The sequence below is a fragment of the Equus caballus genome, chromosome 17, assembly GCF_041296265.1.
Source record: "Equus caballus isolate H_3958 breed thoroughbred chromosome 17, TB-T2T, whole genome shotgun sequence".
Taxonomy (NCBI): domain Eukaryota; kingdom Metazoa; phylum Chordata; class Mammalia; order Perissodactyla; family Equidae; genus Equus; species Equus caballus.
Window position 1 is genome coordinate 42,400,641 of NC_091700.1, and position 16,538 is coordinate 42,417,178.

Here is a 16,538-nt window from a genome sequence, read left to right on the forward strand (position 1 = left end):
AATGGGAATCCAAGTATCAAAGGATGAAATTCTAGAGGAAGGAAACCAGAGCTCCTCATTTAGTCTGATACACTTGTACCAGATTCTTCTTGTCTGATTTCTGTTCAATCCTTAGAGGGCTGTGGGTTGTCTGGATATAGGTCTTTGGCATAATGTCTGGCATACCCAATAAATGCTATCATAAATGGAATATTAAAGTCAATCATTATTTTGCTTTCTTTCTTGGAATTCAAGACTTCTGGGAGGGAGCACAGGATAGTTGTCAAGTGTAGGGGTACTAAACCTATCACCTGGATTCAAATCTCAGCTCCATCATTTATTAGCCATGCTACCTTTGGGAGATGCTTGACTTCTCTGTGCTTCTGTTTATACTCAATAGAGCAATTAAGAGGATTGTATGAGATGACTAAGATAAAGCACTGAACACAATGCCTGACACCCATTGAGTGGCCAGTAGATGGTAGCTATTATGATGTGAATGGGTCACATGGCTTCAAAACCTACCCATTTTCAAAACTCATTTCTTTTGACAAGTTTTCCACAGCAAGTATCATCCTGTTTATTATATAAGATGAAAAATAGCCCTTATAGCATCTAAACATTTGAAGAAACCACTCCAGACACTGAGGATTTGATGACTTTAACTATTAAAACCTTAGTTCTTCTGTCAACTTTTTTTGAGTCTTCTCTCCCCTTTAAGAGTACCAGGGAGAAAATAATGAATAAATAAAGGGATACTCTCGAGGGCATAATGCATTATCTTAAAAAGTGTGTATAAAAATAGAATATTTAAAAAGCTCTTTTAAAATATGCAGCATATACATCACCTGTGTTGATGGCAGGTGGTCAGGATACAGGATGACAGGTTTTAGGTTTTGGGGAACCATTTTCTTTCGTCGTTGGTTTGCCTGACTGAGTCACCATACACACGGGATCCTCCTGCAGAGAATCTGTTCATGAGGCTGAGAAGGCGTCTGTCTGTGTTGGAAACCAATCCACAAAATGCTCAAACACAACATGTAAAATTCCTATTTCTAATCTACAGAAAAAAAATGAGGTGACATGCCACCCTGTAAATCAGTATCATATTCTTTTCAAGGCTGATCTCATACTTAGTTGCTTCTGTAGGGTGAGGCTCCTACATTCAAAAACATCTCCACTTCCCCAGCCTAACATTTTAAACTTTATTGTGGTACCCGCAGTTGCTGCAATTAGAGATCCACCTGGATTTTAAAAAGCAACGTATCCCCAGACGACGTCTGTGGGATGGAAATTTTCACAGGGGATGAGTGAGAGGGAACACTGAACTTGCTGGTGGAGGGCAGACATGGGGGCAGATGGCACTGCCAGTAACCAGAAGGTTATGCCCCCGGAGGTGGGCAAAAGAAGGAAAGAAGTGAAGAACGCAGGAAAGGTGAGGACAGGTCAGAGATTTTCTTTCCAATAGGAAGGTTACCTCAGACTCATCTTTATTCTTTATAAAGGAAGCAAGATAGCTAAGGAATTGCACAAAATCAAGTCACTAGGATAAAACTTCTAATTTCATTCTTTAACTTACTGGACTTTACCCTTTTTGAATACGGGTCCTCTGTGTTCAAGATGTGAATACTGTAGGCCCACCCATTGCAAGAAGAGGGAAAATCTTAACATTTTCGAAACGAGGCAGCAAATAGTGAATGTATATGAATACAATAAACATATCTCAAAAAAGAATGATACAACTTTTATTTTCCATGGATTTTAAAGATACTTTTGCTACATAGTTTATGTATTTTTATGAGATTATATTTTTCCATTTGTATGAAGTTCAACCTTATACAATTTTAAGGTGATATGTTTGGTAGTGTATCTATAATCTTTAAAAAGTTTAGAGTTTTTGGAATGTACAGTATATGAGGTAAAATAAGATTACATTAAAAATTGTTTTCTCCTCTGCACTGATTTTGCAGTGAGACTCAAAGGGCAAGACACTATTAAATGACATTTACTATCAAAAATAGGAGTTCATTTGAGTTACTATGAAAAACATAAGCCACTGTAACTGTCACAGTGGCACATTTTACCATTTTAGACATTCAACTATATAGAAATCTCTGGGCTATTACACTCAAACTCATTTGTACTGCCAAATGTGGCACTTTTAAGAAGTTTCTAGAAAACAATTGCAATCACTGTTGTTTTGGGGGAAAGTTATCAGACTATACATAAGAGATTAAATTTAAATAAAATGTAAACATACAGTATATTATAGTGACAGATCATTCTTACCACTTGGAAAGGCCAAGTTTATCTGCTTCTTTTTTGAACAAAGGTTAATGTTTTTTCTATAGCACAGATCATTTGACATAAAACAATTACAATACATGCCCATTCTAATATAAGAGAAATTCTTCAGAGATCTTCAAAGCACAAAACATGTGTCCTTTTTTCAAAGACTGACAGAAATGCTTAGTAATCACTAAAATGCTAACATGAGCAACTAAAAATTAGTGATTCACTATCCTAAAATTCAAATAATAAATTAAAAAGGCTAGTTACAAGTGTTTTACAGATAACAGATGTGATAAAACAAGAATTTTAGATAGTTTCATTACAAACTGTATTACTACTGGCAGTCATTGACATCTATGCGAGATGTACAATGTGATACTTGACAAGATTCAATCTGATCATTCAGTAACTCACAAATGCAAGCTCACAAAACATTAATGAATTACGCAATTGCAAAGTGCTCTAATGCAACATTAACCACATGCAATCAACAATTTGGAACAGTATCTTAACAGACATTACATTAAACATTAGTTTTTCAAGAAAGAAAGCAGCTTGAAGTTTACTGGTGCAAATTAATTTTGTCTTCGGATTTGGTGCCCCAAACAAAAAGGTTAGGTTTGATTATGAATTCTGATGGTGATGGCAGTAGTTGTGGGAGAAGCAGCAAAACTTATGGGAGTTCTTCCAAAATTAGCCTATACCAGATAGATGGAGTGAGTGCACATATGTGTGTATATATATATATTTCTACACTCGGTATGTATAGTTTATCTATATGCCATATATGTACGTCATGTCCTTACACACATACATATAGTTCAAAGGTTCACAAAACCAAATTAAACAGGTTTGAAATGCAGAGTTGATTATAATTACTTTTAAAAAGTAACTATCGAAAAGCCCTCTGTTCTTTTCCATGTTCTCAAGACCTGAAGAGGTGCTTTTTGAGTAAACATTAAAATATTTTTAGGCCAAGTAAACTGTCTGTGCTTTCTTTAAGTAACATCTGTGAATTTGTGAATATATACTGGTAATGAAGAACTCCACATTTATCAAACAAGAAGCTGTTTTTTCATGCATATTCTTTCATCCAGTTTTTGTTTGCTAAGCCCCTCCAGTTATTCATCATAATCCCACTTACCAAATAATTAAGACAAATGAGGAGGTAGAAATATAGCACTAGATTGCTTTCACAGCATCAGACTTGAACATTTTTATAGAGCATGTTAGTGTAAATTTTAATCATTCTGAATTTTTTACTAGGTAATTATCTTTAAAAGGAATAGATCAGGTTGTCACTGTTACACTCATGCTGACTGGTCAAAATATCAATTACACATTGTTGCCTCTTGGAAAGTTTGTTTTACAAGAAGCCATGTCAAAAAAAAAAAAAAAAAGGAAAAAGAAAAAGAAAAACATAGGAAAGAAAAAAAGCCCCAACCAAACAAAAACCCAAAAATTGCTATTTCTGTGGCTTGCATTCTAATAAGGTGCCAGCCTCTATTTAACAATATAAGCATTGAAAATGGGAAGAATGATATACTATAGTCTCAATGCCAGTGCTAAATGCCACTGTTTTTATAAAAGCAATACAGAAATAATTTTAGTACATGACGAAATAAAATGTAATACAGTATTAAAAATAAAGTTATATTTTCACTTGATTACAAAGTACTGAATGATAAAGGCAATCAAAATGGAAAAGAAAGCAAACAGCACAAGGATGACGGCTGCACACTGCTCGTCACTAAGTGCCCGCCGGGTCCTCGTGCTTTCCACAGTGTCTCTGTTGGTGCTGGCTGGTGGTTCAGTCCTCTGAGAGATGAAGAGCACTGTTGTGCTGTAGGGACCTACTAGGTCCTGATGCCCCACAGGGTCTTGGCACTGGCGAATGGCACACACACGGAAACGATACTCACAGTTCAGCTGAAGGCTTGAATACCGGAATGAAGAGTCGGGACCTTTGTAAATCTGTTAATAATATATTAGAAAAAGAATTATGTATGAAGGCTGGGCATAAAATGTGTTAAAATTGGCTATTTTTGGAATTATTTTTGACATGGAAGCTAGTGAGTGTGACTGCTTTTATTTTTTAAATGACATTTTAAAAATACTTATTCATCAAAGAACTTATCTGTCTGCTGTACAAGGGCAGGAGAAATTTGCAAAGTAAGGATGTAAGATTGACCTTCACAGAGCTTACAGACCAGTTAAGGAGTGAAGACGTGTCCCCAAAGTAGCTAGAGAACAAGCAAAATCAGCCCACAGGCTTTTCGCTGGTTTCCTTAAATGTAAGAAGTCCTACTTTTGGAAATCATTCCATGAAAGGAGGAACAGTGTCTAATCTTGCTCCCCCATTAATCTTTGCATAACTGGTTTCTGTACAATTTCAAACATATCTTATCTGTTAACAATTAATGTAAAACAATTAATGAGTGAATAAGGGGAACTTACTTTTTTTTGCTGAGGAAGATTCACCCTGAGCTAACACCTATGCCAGTCTTCCTCTCTTTTGTATGTGGGTCGCTGCCACAGCATGGGCGCTGATGAGTGTGGTGTAGGTCTGCCCCTGGGAACCAAACCCGGGCCGTGGAAGCAGTGCACACTTAATTTAACCACTATGCCACAGGGCCAGCCCAAGGGGAGTTTTCTATTGGCATCTATGGTAAATCATTTCAAAAACTTTAAGGAGAGAGATTGCTCAGAATCACAGAACTGGATCTTAAAACTCAAATCCTCTCCCCATCCCTTAGAAGGGAAATAACAAGAATGAACTTCTATGGATTTTCAAGAGAGTGTGCTAGTGCTAAAGAGGATACACATTAACACTGGTCACTCCTGGGTCCCAGTTCTGTTCTACCACTTCACACTCCTTGTGATCTCAGACCAATTACCTTAGTATAACAGGCATAACAGTAGTTATCTTGTATGCTAATTATGAGAATGAAATAAACTAACACTTGTCAAAGCACTTAACACAGTGCCTAGCATACAGTGAGTACTCAATATATGGAAGCTACCATTTCCATCAACGAGTTCCTTCCCTCATCCTATAAATAAGAAAACCAAGGCTCATAATGACTTTTTTTTTTTTTAGGAAGATTAGCCCTGAGCTAACTGCTGCCAATCCTCCTCTTTTTGCTGAGGAAGACTGGCCCTGAGCACACATCTGTGCTCATCTTCCTCTACTTTATACATGGGATGTCTACCACAGCATGGTTTGCCAAGTGGTGCCATGTCCCTACCCGGGATCCAAACTGGTGAACCCTGGGCCTCCAAAGCAGAACGTGCACACTTAACCGCTGTGCCACCGAGCTGGCCCTCATAATAACTTTCTTTTCTTTTTTTTAGGAAGATTAGCCCTGAGCTAACTACTGCCAATCCTCCTCCTTTTGCTGAGGAAGGCTGGCCCTGAGCCAACATCCGTGCCCATCCTCCTCCACTCTATACGTGGGACGCCTACCACAGCATGGCTTTTGCCAAGCGGTGCCATGGCCGTATCCAGGATCTGAATCAGTGAACCCCGGGCCGCCCAGAAGTGGAACGTGCAAACTCAACCTCTGTGCCACCGGGCCGGCCCCTCATAATAACTTTCTAGTTGAGTCCTTTCAGTTAGTTGGTGGGCTATAAGTCAGATCAATCAAGATCTGGGCTAGCATTCTTTCATGCAATTATAGCCACTTCAATTGTAGCTGTGTTGTAAATCTAAATTTTTACATATTGGTTTGCTCCTTAAGGAGGAAGGTAAGATCCTTGTCTCATTTTTGTGTCTTCAGAATCCAGCATTTACAATAGGTACTTAATAAAAAGCCACTAAATTAGTGAATTACTGACTATGTATATGTCAAAATGTATATGGGTGGATGCTGAGAAGAGATATAAAGAAACTTTTATTGAAGGAAGTAAGCCTTAAGATGGATCTTAAAGAAAATGGTGAATATACATTAGTCCTGTGGATGCAGATAAGCATTTCAGTGGGGTGGGAATATAGAAATGGTTCATGTCTGGGCAATGGTAAAAGCATTAACTTAAGTAAATTAGAAGGTTGTATTAGAAAGCATGTGAAGACTGTGCACATACAGTGAGGCCAATTTAGTAAAAATAAGAAATATGTATTTGTCTTATGGATATAATGGGTGATATATATTTTTGTCTTTAAAATTTGCTTTCAAGGGCTGGCCTGGTGGCGCAGCAGTTAAGTTTGCATGTTCTCCTTCGGTGGCCCGGGGTTCGCCGGTTCGGATCCCGGGTGCGGACATGGCACTGCTGGGCAAAGCCATGCTGTGGTAGGCGTCCCACATAGAAAGTAGAGGAAGATGGGCACATATGTTAGCTGAGGGCCAGTCTTCCTCAGCAAAAAAGAGGAGGATTGGCAGTGGATGTTAGCTCAGGGCTAATCTCCCTCAAAATAAAGAAATAAATAAAAGATTTACTTTTCATTTGTCTCCAAGTGAGCATGGTAATGTGGTTAGAAAAAACACAACAAATGGTATGAGGGTGAGAGGTGAAGAGATCTGACACAGACGAGGAATATGGTCACACAATAGTTGGAAATTTAGGTTTAATTCCACAGGGGCCACTTGAGATGTGGTGATAGTTAAACAGTGATTAAGGAGTCCTGATGGTAAGGCTGAGTGAGGGACTGAGGGAACTGGCGGAACAGGGGCTCTTGCTGTATAAAAGCACAAAGTTATGAGGCCTTGCTATAGTTTTTATGGATCATTTTTAGAAATGATTTTTATATGAATAAGAGTTGGCAGGCAAAAAAAAAAAAAAATTTGTTTTCCAAGAGTTTAAAGCTCAAGCATCAAAATGATGCTAGTGCTTATGCCAGTGATGAGGTGAGAAAGAAGCTGGAGAGGAAAGACCAGGAGGAAAGATGATGAGATCAAGTTTCCAATTTTGTGTTTTCGATGCTGGGAAGATATCTAAACAGGGAGATGTCTTACAGGTAACTGTAGATACAGGAGTAAAGAAAACAGGTGAACTTGCTAAAGCTGATTTAAAAAGGTTTATCTTATCTGGTGAAGCTATTCAAAATAAGCCTTAAAGCTTGAGATAAGCTGGGTTAGGTCTTAGAATGAGAAATAAGAATTAAAATGAAAATACCATTCCCTGCCCCACCACACCCCCGATATTGGTAAGGTAAAATTGTTGTGACCTTAATAAATAGAAAAGTGTAAGTGAAAACTCTAATAATTCATGATCTTTTGGCCTGGAGCTACTGCTCACAGATAGTATTACATATAACTAAAATAAAACAGCCCCTTATATTTGCTATCAATCAACTATCCATTTATAGGCAGAGTGTGGCAAATATCAATTAATGCAGATTTACAGTTAAGAGAATGGCAGGTAAGAGATTACTGTTTCCACTTTAAGCTTATTAAATTTAAACTTGTGAAGTTTGTGCGTGTCTAGCTGGCCAAGAACTTTGAAGTAGTATGCCAACTGCAACAGAATTTTACAGGAAAACCTTTAAACAAAGTTTAGAGTCTCATAAATTGGTATTTGTCCTTATTTTAGCTTTGTAAATATATCATAGCATGGAGAAAATAACAATTGTAGAATTGAGGCCAATAAAAATGAAACCAGTATTTTACCTGTTTATATCTGTCTCTATATCCACATTCTGAACACCTATTTAGTTGGCTAGATTAATTTACCAAGTAGTCATACTAAAATTCAAAACAGTCCTTGTTGTTACCTTTTAAGGACAAGTGTACACATTTACTATCAAAGATAGCCATTTTCGAAGCTGTTATTACAGAGGAACAGATTCTGTTTAACTATTTCCACTTTCTGTGTACATTACATATCCACAATCTGATTTTACACTGACTAATACGCACAGTATGTATTACTTAGAGCAGCGAGTGTAAGACGACGATTTCAGTGACACATTACTTTTAGACTGGGTGCAGACTTACTTAAGCCTTTCCTTAAGATTTATTTTGCACTGATTACATTTAAAAGTAATTATTCATTATGACATACTGATAAGGCATATGTTGTCATATCATTTGGCACATATGATCACATAGTGTGATCCTTCTGTAACTTAGGAATATACTACTGCAAATAATTCTTTGTAGCGATCAATAGACGAAGACAACAGTATAAAGCCTCTCAAACAACTGACTGTAGACGAATAGCCACACTGCCCTTGTCTCTGCCATTCTCCCCCCATCATTGCTGGGGAAGTTGTTAAGTGAACTTGGAGCTTTCAGAGCAGTTCTTAAATTTACTGTGCACAAGCAACACTTGGAACTTGAAACAAAAACAGAATAGTGGGTCCCACTCCCAGACATTCAGGTTCATTAGGTCCAAGGGCCACTCTGAGTGAGGAGCACTGTTTCTGAGAATCTAAGTGTAGAAGTTTAAGAAAGGAAGAAGTTGTATAGAATCCGACAGGCCACTGTCCCAGCACCCATTCTCTGACACTGCCAAGATGCCAAATACCGTGATTTTGGACAGGGTGTCAAACTCTCCCTTACCCAGTCCACGTAATAGGAGAAGTGGGCCTCACTCTTAATTCCAGAGGTGGACCCCGGTTGGCTTAAGCCCTGGCACAGTCATTGGTTGAGGGATGGCTTTGTAAGCCAAGTGCTTTCTCTTCCCTGAATGTGAATGAAGAAGACTAAGTTCCCCATAGCTAAGGGTAACTGAAGGCTGTGAGAGAAACCATGTCCCTGATAACTTCATGGAGCTTCTGGATCAACCAATCCTGAAGCCTACCTACCTTCAAGGCTTCCCCCCTAAGAGGATTAACACTTAAAAGTTTATAAGCCAGTTCGAGTTGGTGGTATTTGCAACACAATGAGCTTTGACACAAGAACTGCCTTAGGTACAGACTCCCAGGTGGGGTTGATCTGGTTTGAAAGTGGCTCTGCTGTCCCCCAATATTTGCATTTCACCTTGTGATAACACTTGAAATGCTATTTTGGTTAAAAAGGACTTGCTTTCAAAAACATATACAGTTCTGAGAGGATTAAAGAGCCTGCAGACACTTGACTTTGGTATGAATTTTCCCAAGCAAATAGTCTTTCTCCTGAATGCCGATAAGGCCAGCTATACTGTGTATATGAGAGTTATGATGTATATGAGGGAGGCAAGAGTCAGAGGGAAAGTACAATTTTAGAGAACAGGGCAAGTCTAGGGAAAGTGCTACAGAACAGGACATAGAGTAGCAGGAAGGCAAGCAAGGGTTTGGTCAACGCCACTGAATGATCAAAGAGGGATGAAGAAAGGGAAGAATCCAAAGAAATCAGTTTGTTTCTAAGTTTGCCCCAGGGTCATAAGTACTTTTTGCTGCCGGGCTAATTTGCTTCCAGATCCCCAAACCCAGCAACATTATAGGTTAAACAGGTTTTTATAGGCCAGCCTAGCAACTCAACCACCAAATTATAAATAATAATCCCCTAGTTAAAAACATCAACAGTTCCTACTGCTATAGAATAAAGACCGGTACTTGGCCTCCTCCACTACATACTCCATTCCTGAGCCTTACTCAAGGCACACTTGAGAGTTCATGGTTCATCTTAAGCTCACCAGCCCCCCAAAAGACTCACTTAAATGACACTCCTTTTGGAAAACGTTCCCAAACTCCAGATCGAATAAATCACTCCTTTTTATAAAGTAGGTTTTAGCTTTATTATGACCTTTGATTTGTTTAGCTATGTAAAATGTCATGATTATAAAATTTCTGCTTGCTTGCTAAATTCTAAACAACTTTCTTGAGATCAGAACAGTAACTTAACAATGTAGACCCCCCAAATTCTTTATACACAGTATTTAATATAAGTGTATTGAATATCAAATTAATTTTAAGTAAAATACTAAATTCCACGAATGAAATTGAATTCGCAAAAAAAGGAACTTCACACTTTTGGAATATAACTTGCCAATAAATCATAACATTTTATAAATATTTAAGAGCTTGAGATGAGCATATATAGGATGAAGTTCTAAGGAAATCAGTGTTTTAAGTTTTACAGCATGCTTACGATCTAAAGTAAGTAGAAGTGCTAAGGTTGTTAGCTTTTAAGTTAAATTAGAATTAGCATCGCTGTTTCATGCAGTGATATGCTTATTAAAATTCATATACTACTCAAACGTGGGGTCTCTTTCCTTTAAATGTGTAATATAATTATATTTTCTTTAATATAAATTTTGCTTCCTCCTTGGAAGGAAACCTGTTTATCTGTAAATTATATTCAAATCTAATTATTATGCCAATTTGCAGATGGCTTAATAAAGAAAAACAATCACATGCCAAACTTAATCTGACTCTTTGGGGCCTTTTGTAATTTCAGTTAAGAAATTATACTTCCATACTTAACAAAACTTGAAAGAACAAAATTAGATTGATATTGAAAAATATTCTATTATGAATAGTTATAAAAGCACAAGATGGAAATAAAACAGATGAATGACTGGTTTTCTTGTGGGAAAAGAAAATACAAGATAAGATACTAAAATGAAAACAACCCAGCTTTTTAAAAGCCCTCAAAATCAAGAAGGTTGACAGCAAAAGGGGAGACTCAGATGAAACGCTTATAGAAATTACGCTCTTGAGTTGCAAAAGAACCCATCTTTTTCTTCTTTATAGAAGTTATAATGAACATTGACAGCTCCCTACTTCATCTTACTGCTTTCATCCTCTAAGAGGAAGCTATCTTTGAAATTTCTCGGGAAGGTGATACTTCCTCTAGGCTTCCATAATCCTCTGTCTACTGTCATATTTACAACACTGCATTATAATTATGACTATTACTATTATTGTAAAAGCCTCCTTAATGGTCTGCTTCTGCCCTAGTCCCACCCTCGCCAAAATGACCTTGTTTCTCATCATGTGACTACTCTGGTCAAAATCCTCCACTGGCTTCTCATTTTACATGGAGTAAAACTCACAGTATGGCCGATAATGCTCTACATGATCTCCACAACACTCTTGGACTCTCTATCATTAACTACCTGACTTCATCTACTGTTTGTCCCCTTGGCTCACACTGCCCCAGCCATATTGACCTCTTTGTTGTTCTAAATTTAACAAGCATGCTCCTGCCTCAGGGCCTTTGCACTTATTGTTTCTTCTTCTTGGAACACTCTTCTCATATTCAATTCCTTTGGGTCTCCGGGTCAAATGTCACCTGCCTGCCCTGTAAGAAACAGCATTCGCTGTCCCTCCCTCCAGTACTCCCTATTTCTTTTACTCAGTTTTACTTTTTCTCCACTGTGCTTATCACTGTCTAACATGTGATACAGTGATGTGTTTATTTGCCTTTAGTATCTCTTTTTCTACTGGACTGTAAGCTCCATGGAGGCAAGGGTCTGTTGTTCAGTGTTGTATCCTGAGTGCCGCCTAGCGGAGAGTTCAGTAAATACTTATCAAATGAATGAATAACCTGTTCCAAGTGTAGTTTACACAAAAATGATTCTGAATCCTCAGATACTGTGTAGTTACTAATCTTTGGAACATAGTAAGTACTGAACAAACGTTTTTGAATTAGGAAAATATAGTCAAACCTTGCATTGAAAATACATAAAAAAGAGAAAGGTAAAAATACATAGCCACAGAATTATACCATGGCACATACCTGTTTGAATTCTGAATCCTTTCCCACCATAACTTGAAGACTATAAATAACTGGATCACCTTTCATTGGCTGTAAACACTCCCATGTAATTTCACAAATGTGATCATTTACTTTCTCTATTTTGGGGGCTGTAGAGAACAAATACAAATAAAATCTGCTCCACTTGATTTTTAACTTGGCACATCACACAGACACTTGTTTTAATCAAAATCAACAAACCTTTAAAACCCAGTTATAAACTTGAAATGAATATCAGTGAATTTTTGAAAATTGCAGAGAAGTGGTTCACTCTCATTATCTCCAAGCTATACAATCTACAGGCGCCACAATGGCCAGACTGGCTAAAAGATGTGTCAAGGTAAGCACTGCTTTCACTGAGCTAAAAAGCCAATAGAGGGGTATGGCAGTTCTAAAACAACGTTTATGGTACTTCTCAGAGCATCACTAGAACATGAAATTTTATAACTTAAGAAATCTCCTAAGAAGATGAGTTGAAAAATACCCCTAGCTGCTTGATCACATATGACCTCCACACTCAATAAATAGTGGGATACAAAGGGGTTAAAATTAGCAATCTTCTTAAGACTAAGAGACACTAAACGGGATAAGGGAACAGAAAAATGTGAAACTCTATCAACATTATTAGAAAGACTATTCAAGAACAGTCCTGCTAACTATAGATCTGCTTAACAAATGATACATTCAAGTACAGGATACACGACACTGGACTAGAAGTCTTTGTGATCTGGCCTCAGAGTGTGAGGAATTTTAGTGTTTTTGGCTAAATGCACCAAGTGTAATCCTTGCCAGGGTCATTTAAAAATAAGAACCCCTCTGAAATTAATTTTAAAGATCTATCTATAAACAAATGTGTGTGAGCGTAAATTTGATTTAAAATTTAAGTTAACTAAGAATTTACTTATGTTTTGCTTAACAGATGACTTGACTCTCTCCTTGAAATCCAACTGAATGAAACAGTGACTCAAGACAACCAGAGTTTGTGATTTTTTCTTTAAGTAACAATAGCAGAAATAGCAAATGACCCTAGTAGAAAACCAGCCTACTATTTATTCAATTTAGTATTTTTATGTTAGATTTTTAAGAAGATCAGTGACAAAATCCAGTACTTATCTGAGTATCAATGTGCCAGATAAAACAGCTTTTATTATTTAGTGAATCTCCCAGTAGGTGGGCTTGTCTATATAATTTCTTCCTTATAATTTAAATGTTGGACACATACTGGATGATAAATTTTACTAACAGCATATGAAGCACATTATGAATATGGATTTAAAATTAATTTATTATAGAAGAAAATAACTTGAAGATGTATAACTTACCTTTCAAGGCAGCTGGCACAGATTTTGGAGTAGTGAAAATATATTCTTGGGAGAGAGGACCTTCCCCAGCTTCATTACAAGCTTGAATACAGAACTTATAGGATGTTGATTCACTAAGTCTTTGCACTTTGTATGTATGACATGGACCTCTGTACAAGGATACAAACCTAAAATGGAAATGACTCTTGTTAAAAACAAACCTTGGGGCCAGCCGGGTGGAGTAGCGGTTAAGTTAGCATGTTTCACTTTGGCAGCCTGGGGTTCGCAGGTTTGGATCTCAGGTGTGGACCTACATAATGCCCATCAAGGCATGCTGTGGTGGTGTCCCATATACAAAGCAGACGAAGACTGGCATAGGTGTTAGCTCAGGGCCAATCTTCCTCACACACGCATTAAAAAAACCCAAAAAACCTTGACTACCTTGTGAAAAATGTTTTGAAACTACTAATGAAGTACAGTTGGGACATCATTTAGGAGTAATAAGTTGCTCCTAGAAATTAATGCAAGGAATGGTTTGTCACTCCAAATAAATCTGTGTTTTTTCATCAGATGATGAAAATCACAGAAATAAAAATTTTCCAGTTTGACATGGTTTCCGGAAAATTTATTTGCTAAATCTCATGTCAAATCATGGTAACTGTTTCTTCTTAGGCTTTCTTGTATAGCTTTGTTTCTGATTGCTGTCTTCTAATGTATACATTTTTAAAGATACTCGGAACACAATTTTCATTATAAATTATTTCTAATTAGAGTCATGGGCGTACAATTTGTCACATAAAAAAGAATTCTTAATTCCCAGGCATAATGTTAGCTGATTTGGTGATGTTTTCTAGAGATTTACATAGCAATATGAGAGAATATATAATTTTCCATAAATTATCTACTTGAACTGTCCGATGGAAAGTTTAACATCATACATGTTATCCATAAGTTCAATGTTCCCCAATATTTCTGATTGGCTGTTTTTTAAATTTTTGGAAACTGGAGAATGAAAAATGAATGCTCATATAGTTCTAATAGTTTAAAAATTGTAGTTAGGTTAAAAATGAAAATATTTAATGACTACAAGTAACAGTATTTCCAAGAAGCAGTAATTGGATAAGTCTTGCCTTTTCAATCTCCAAATTTTTTTTTAATGGTAGGAAAAAAAAACACTGGTAAAACCACCGTTGAAAAAAGCTGAACAATGACAAGACCTGTGGTCAGGGAATAGCGGAAGTTGCATCCTGACACTATCCCACAGCAAGTGTAATTAGCTGTGAAAAATCAAAGGGAAGGAGTGTAACTAAAGATATTAAATTTATATAGTAAATCTGCAATAACATCAAAGGGTTTCTTTATTTTCCACAGCCAAATGCCTCTAGCTATACGCACACCCTACAACAATTGTCTAGATGCTAGCTAAATATTAATTAAGCTTGACGTTCTATAATAGAATATAGACTATAATATAAACTACATTAATAGAATCTCAATTCTATTATCTTTCAACCAAAACACTAATTTGACCTGTTTCCGGTAAACCTTTTTGTATTACCCCATATAAATGCTAGAAAGGGGATGAAAATAACTTAAAGAATTAATTCATCCAACAATAATAATACATATTAAGGATAAACGGCTATACCAAAAACCTATGGCGAGGAAGAACTCCTTCAGTACATAAAATTCTGCCAAGAACAAAAAATAAAATTCATAGAGGCACAGATTTCAGGAAATGATCAATACTGTTTGCTCTGTGTAATGCTCTTACTGGTGATACAGTATGTTTAATTCTGAATGTGATTTTAAACGTGTAAGTATTTCTAATAGTACTCATGTACGAGCACCGCATATATTTGAATCTATTATTGAATACTTGGGTAAGATACAAACCCAACACAAAAAACAAAGTAACCTTGGGAAAAACTCTTTCTAGTACTCTGAATCCATCAGATATACAAATTGTTTCTAATAAATTGAGTGAAAAGTAAAATTCAAATTCTTAAAATATCAGAAGAGTAAAAGCTGTGGAGGGTATATGGCATTGTTTATATGGGATATAATGTCAATAAACAGCCCCAGATTGATATTTGAATAATTTACATTACTACTTTGAGTAAAGTAATTCAAATGCATGATTTAGTGGCAAAGTATATGGCAAGGGTGTAATGATAATGTAAAGAGTGGCAGCATAGATACGAACCTGAGTAGCAAGGGGACGGAATAATCAGAGTCTAACTGAGATCTGACACTGAGGAACTGAACTATACTCATTTAGTGTGCAGGCCCTGTGACGGGGTGTGGAGAAGAGTGAGGCATAATCTCTGCCCCTGAAGGACCTCAGAGGCTTTAAGCCAATCAACCACTTACTGTAAAAACTGCCTCTGGCTGGAAATAAGCATTGAGGAGCTCATTTTGTAGCAAAGATGAGGCTTCTTTTACTAGCATGAAGAGAGTAAATGGGTTGCAGAAGAGAGCCAAAGAATAGCTCACTTAATTTTTTCTTTCTTGGCAGCTCTCTCACAAGTTATAAATAAGAAATCATTGTGCTTTCTGATGTTTTGAAAACAGCACACAATTATTTCTTATGAGAATTCAGTTTTTGAAAATTTATATACTTAAGCCCTAAGAAACTAGATAAAGAAGCAATTAAAAACACCTACCTTCCATTCTTATCCTCCATCTGAAGGTGGTACTGAATAGAATCTGTTGATAATGTCCTTGGGGTTCCTTCTCCCCATTTCAGTTTAAGGTTCTGGTGGCTAAAGGCAACACATTCCAGACGAGGCGGATCAGGAGGGAGGGGCTTAGTTTTTAATTTTATCATGTGACTGAAAGGGCCAGCTCCAAGGCTATTCAAGGCTTGAATTCGTATTCTAAGTGCCATGATTAAAAAAAAAAAAAAGAAATTTAGTTTATGATTATTTATCTCTCTGGTCGAGGCAAAAATTAATATAGTTTTCAGAGTGTACCTGTATGTTGTATCCGGTTGCAAATTGTCTATAATATAGCTTGTAACCTTTCCCACTGTCAAGGGCTGTTTATCTCCACAGTCTATGCTGTAGGCAAGGATTTCTGAACCATGGTCACAAGGCTTTCCCCAGCTTATTGCAAGGCATGTAGAAGGTGAATAATGGGGATCTTCTATTTCATCATCACTTATTTCTTGAAGACAAGTCACAATGGCAGGAACTGATGGTGGAGTCACACAGGCTACTACTTCACTGAAAGGGCCTGGACCCACAATACTCAGAGCCTACAAATTAACAGAGCCCATAAGTTAACAAAAACATGACCATGAAAATGCTCACAAAACACAAACCTCTGAATAGAGTAAGTGACA

At 37.0% G+C, this 16,538-nt stretch overlaps 1 protein-coding gene across 5 annotated transcripts in view; it reads right to left on the minus strand.

Moving 5' to 3' along the window:
- Window positions 1-1,702: 1,702 nt before the first annotated feature.
- The window catches only part of FNDC3A (fibronectin type III domain containing 3A), a 201,173-nt gene continuing 186,337 nt past the window's right edge, over window positions 1,703-16,538 (minus strand). For all 5 annotated transcript variants that reach the window (XM_070239704.1, XM_023621583.2, XM_070239705.1 and 2 more), the window contains 5 exons: window positions 16,168-16,451; window positions 15,859-16,071; window positions 13,214-13,380; window positions 11,874-12,001; window positions 1,703-4,245 (listed from right to left, as the gene is read on the minus strand). In XM_070239704.1, coding sequence (XP_070095805.1) covers window positions 3,931-4,245; window positions 11,874-12,001; window positions 13,214-13,380; window positions 15,859-16,071; window positions 16,168-16,451 — 1,107 coding nt within the window. In that variant the 3' untranslated portion in view covers window positions 1,703-3,930. The remainder of the gene's footprint in view (window positions 4,246-11,873; window positions 12,002-13,213; window positions 13,381-15,858; window positions 16,072-16,167; window positions 16,452-16,538) is intronic.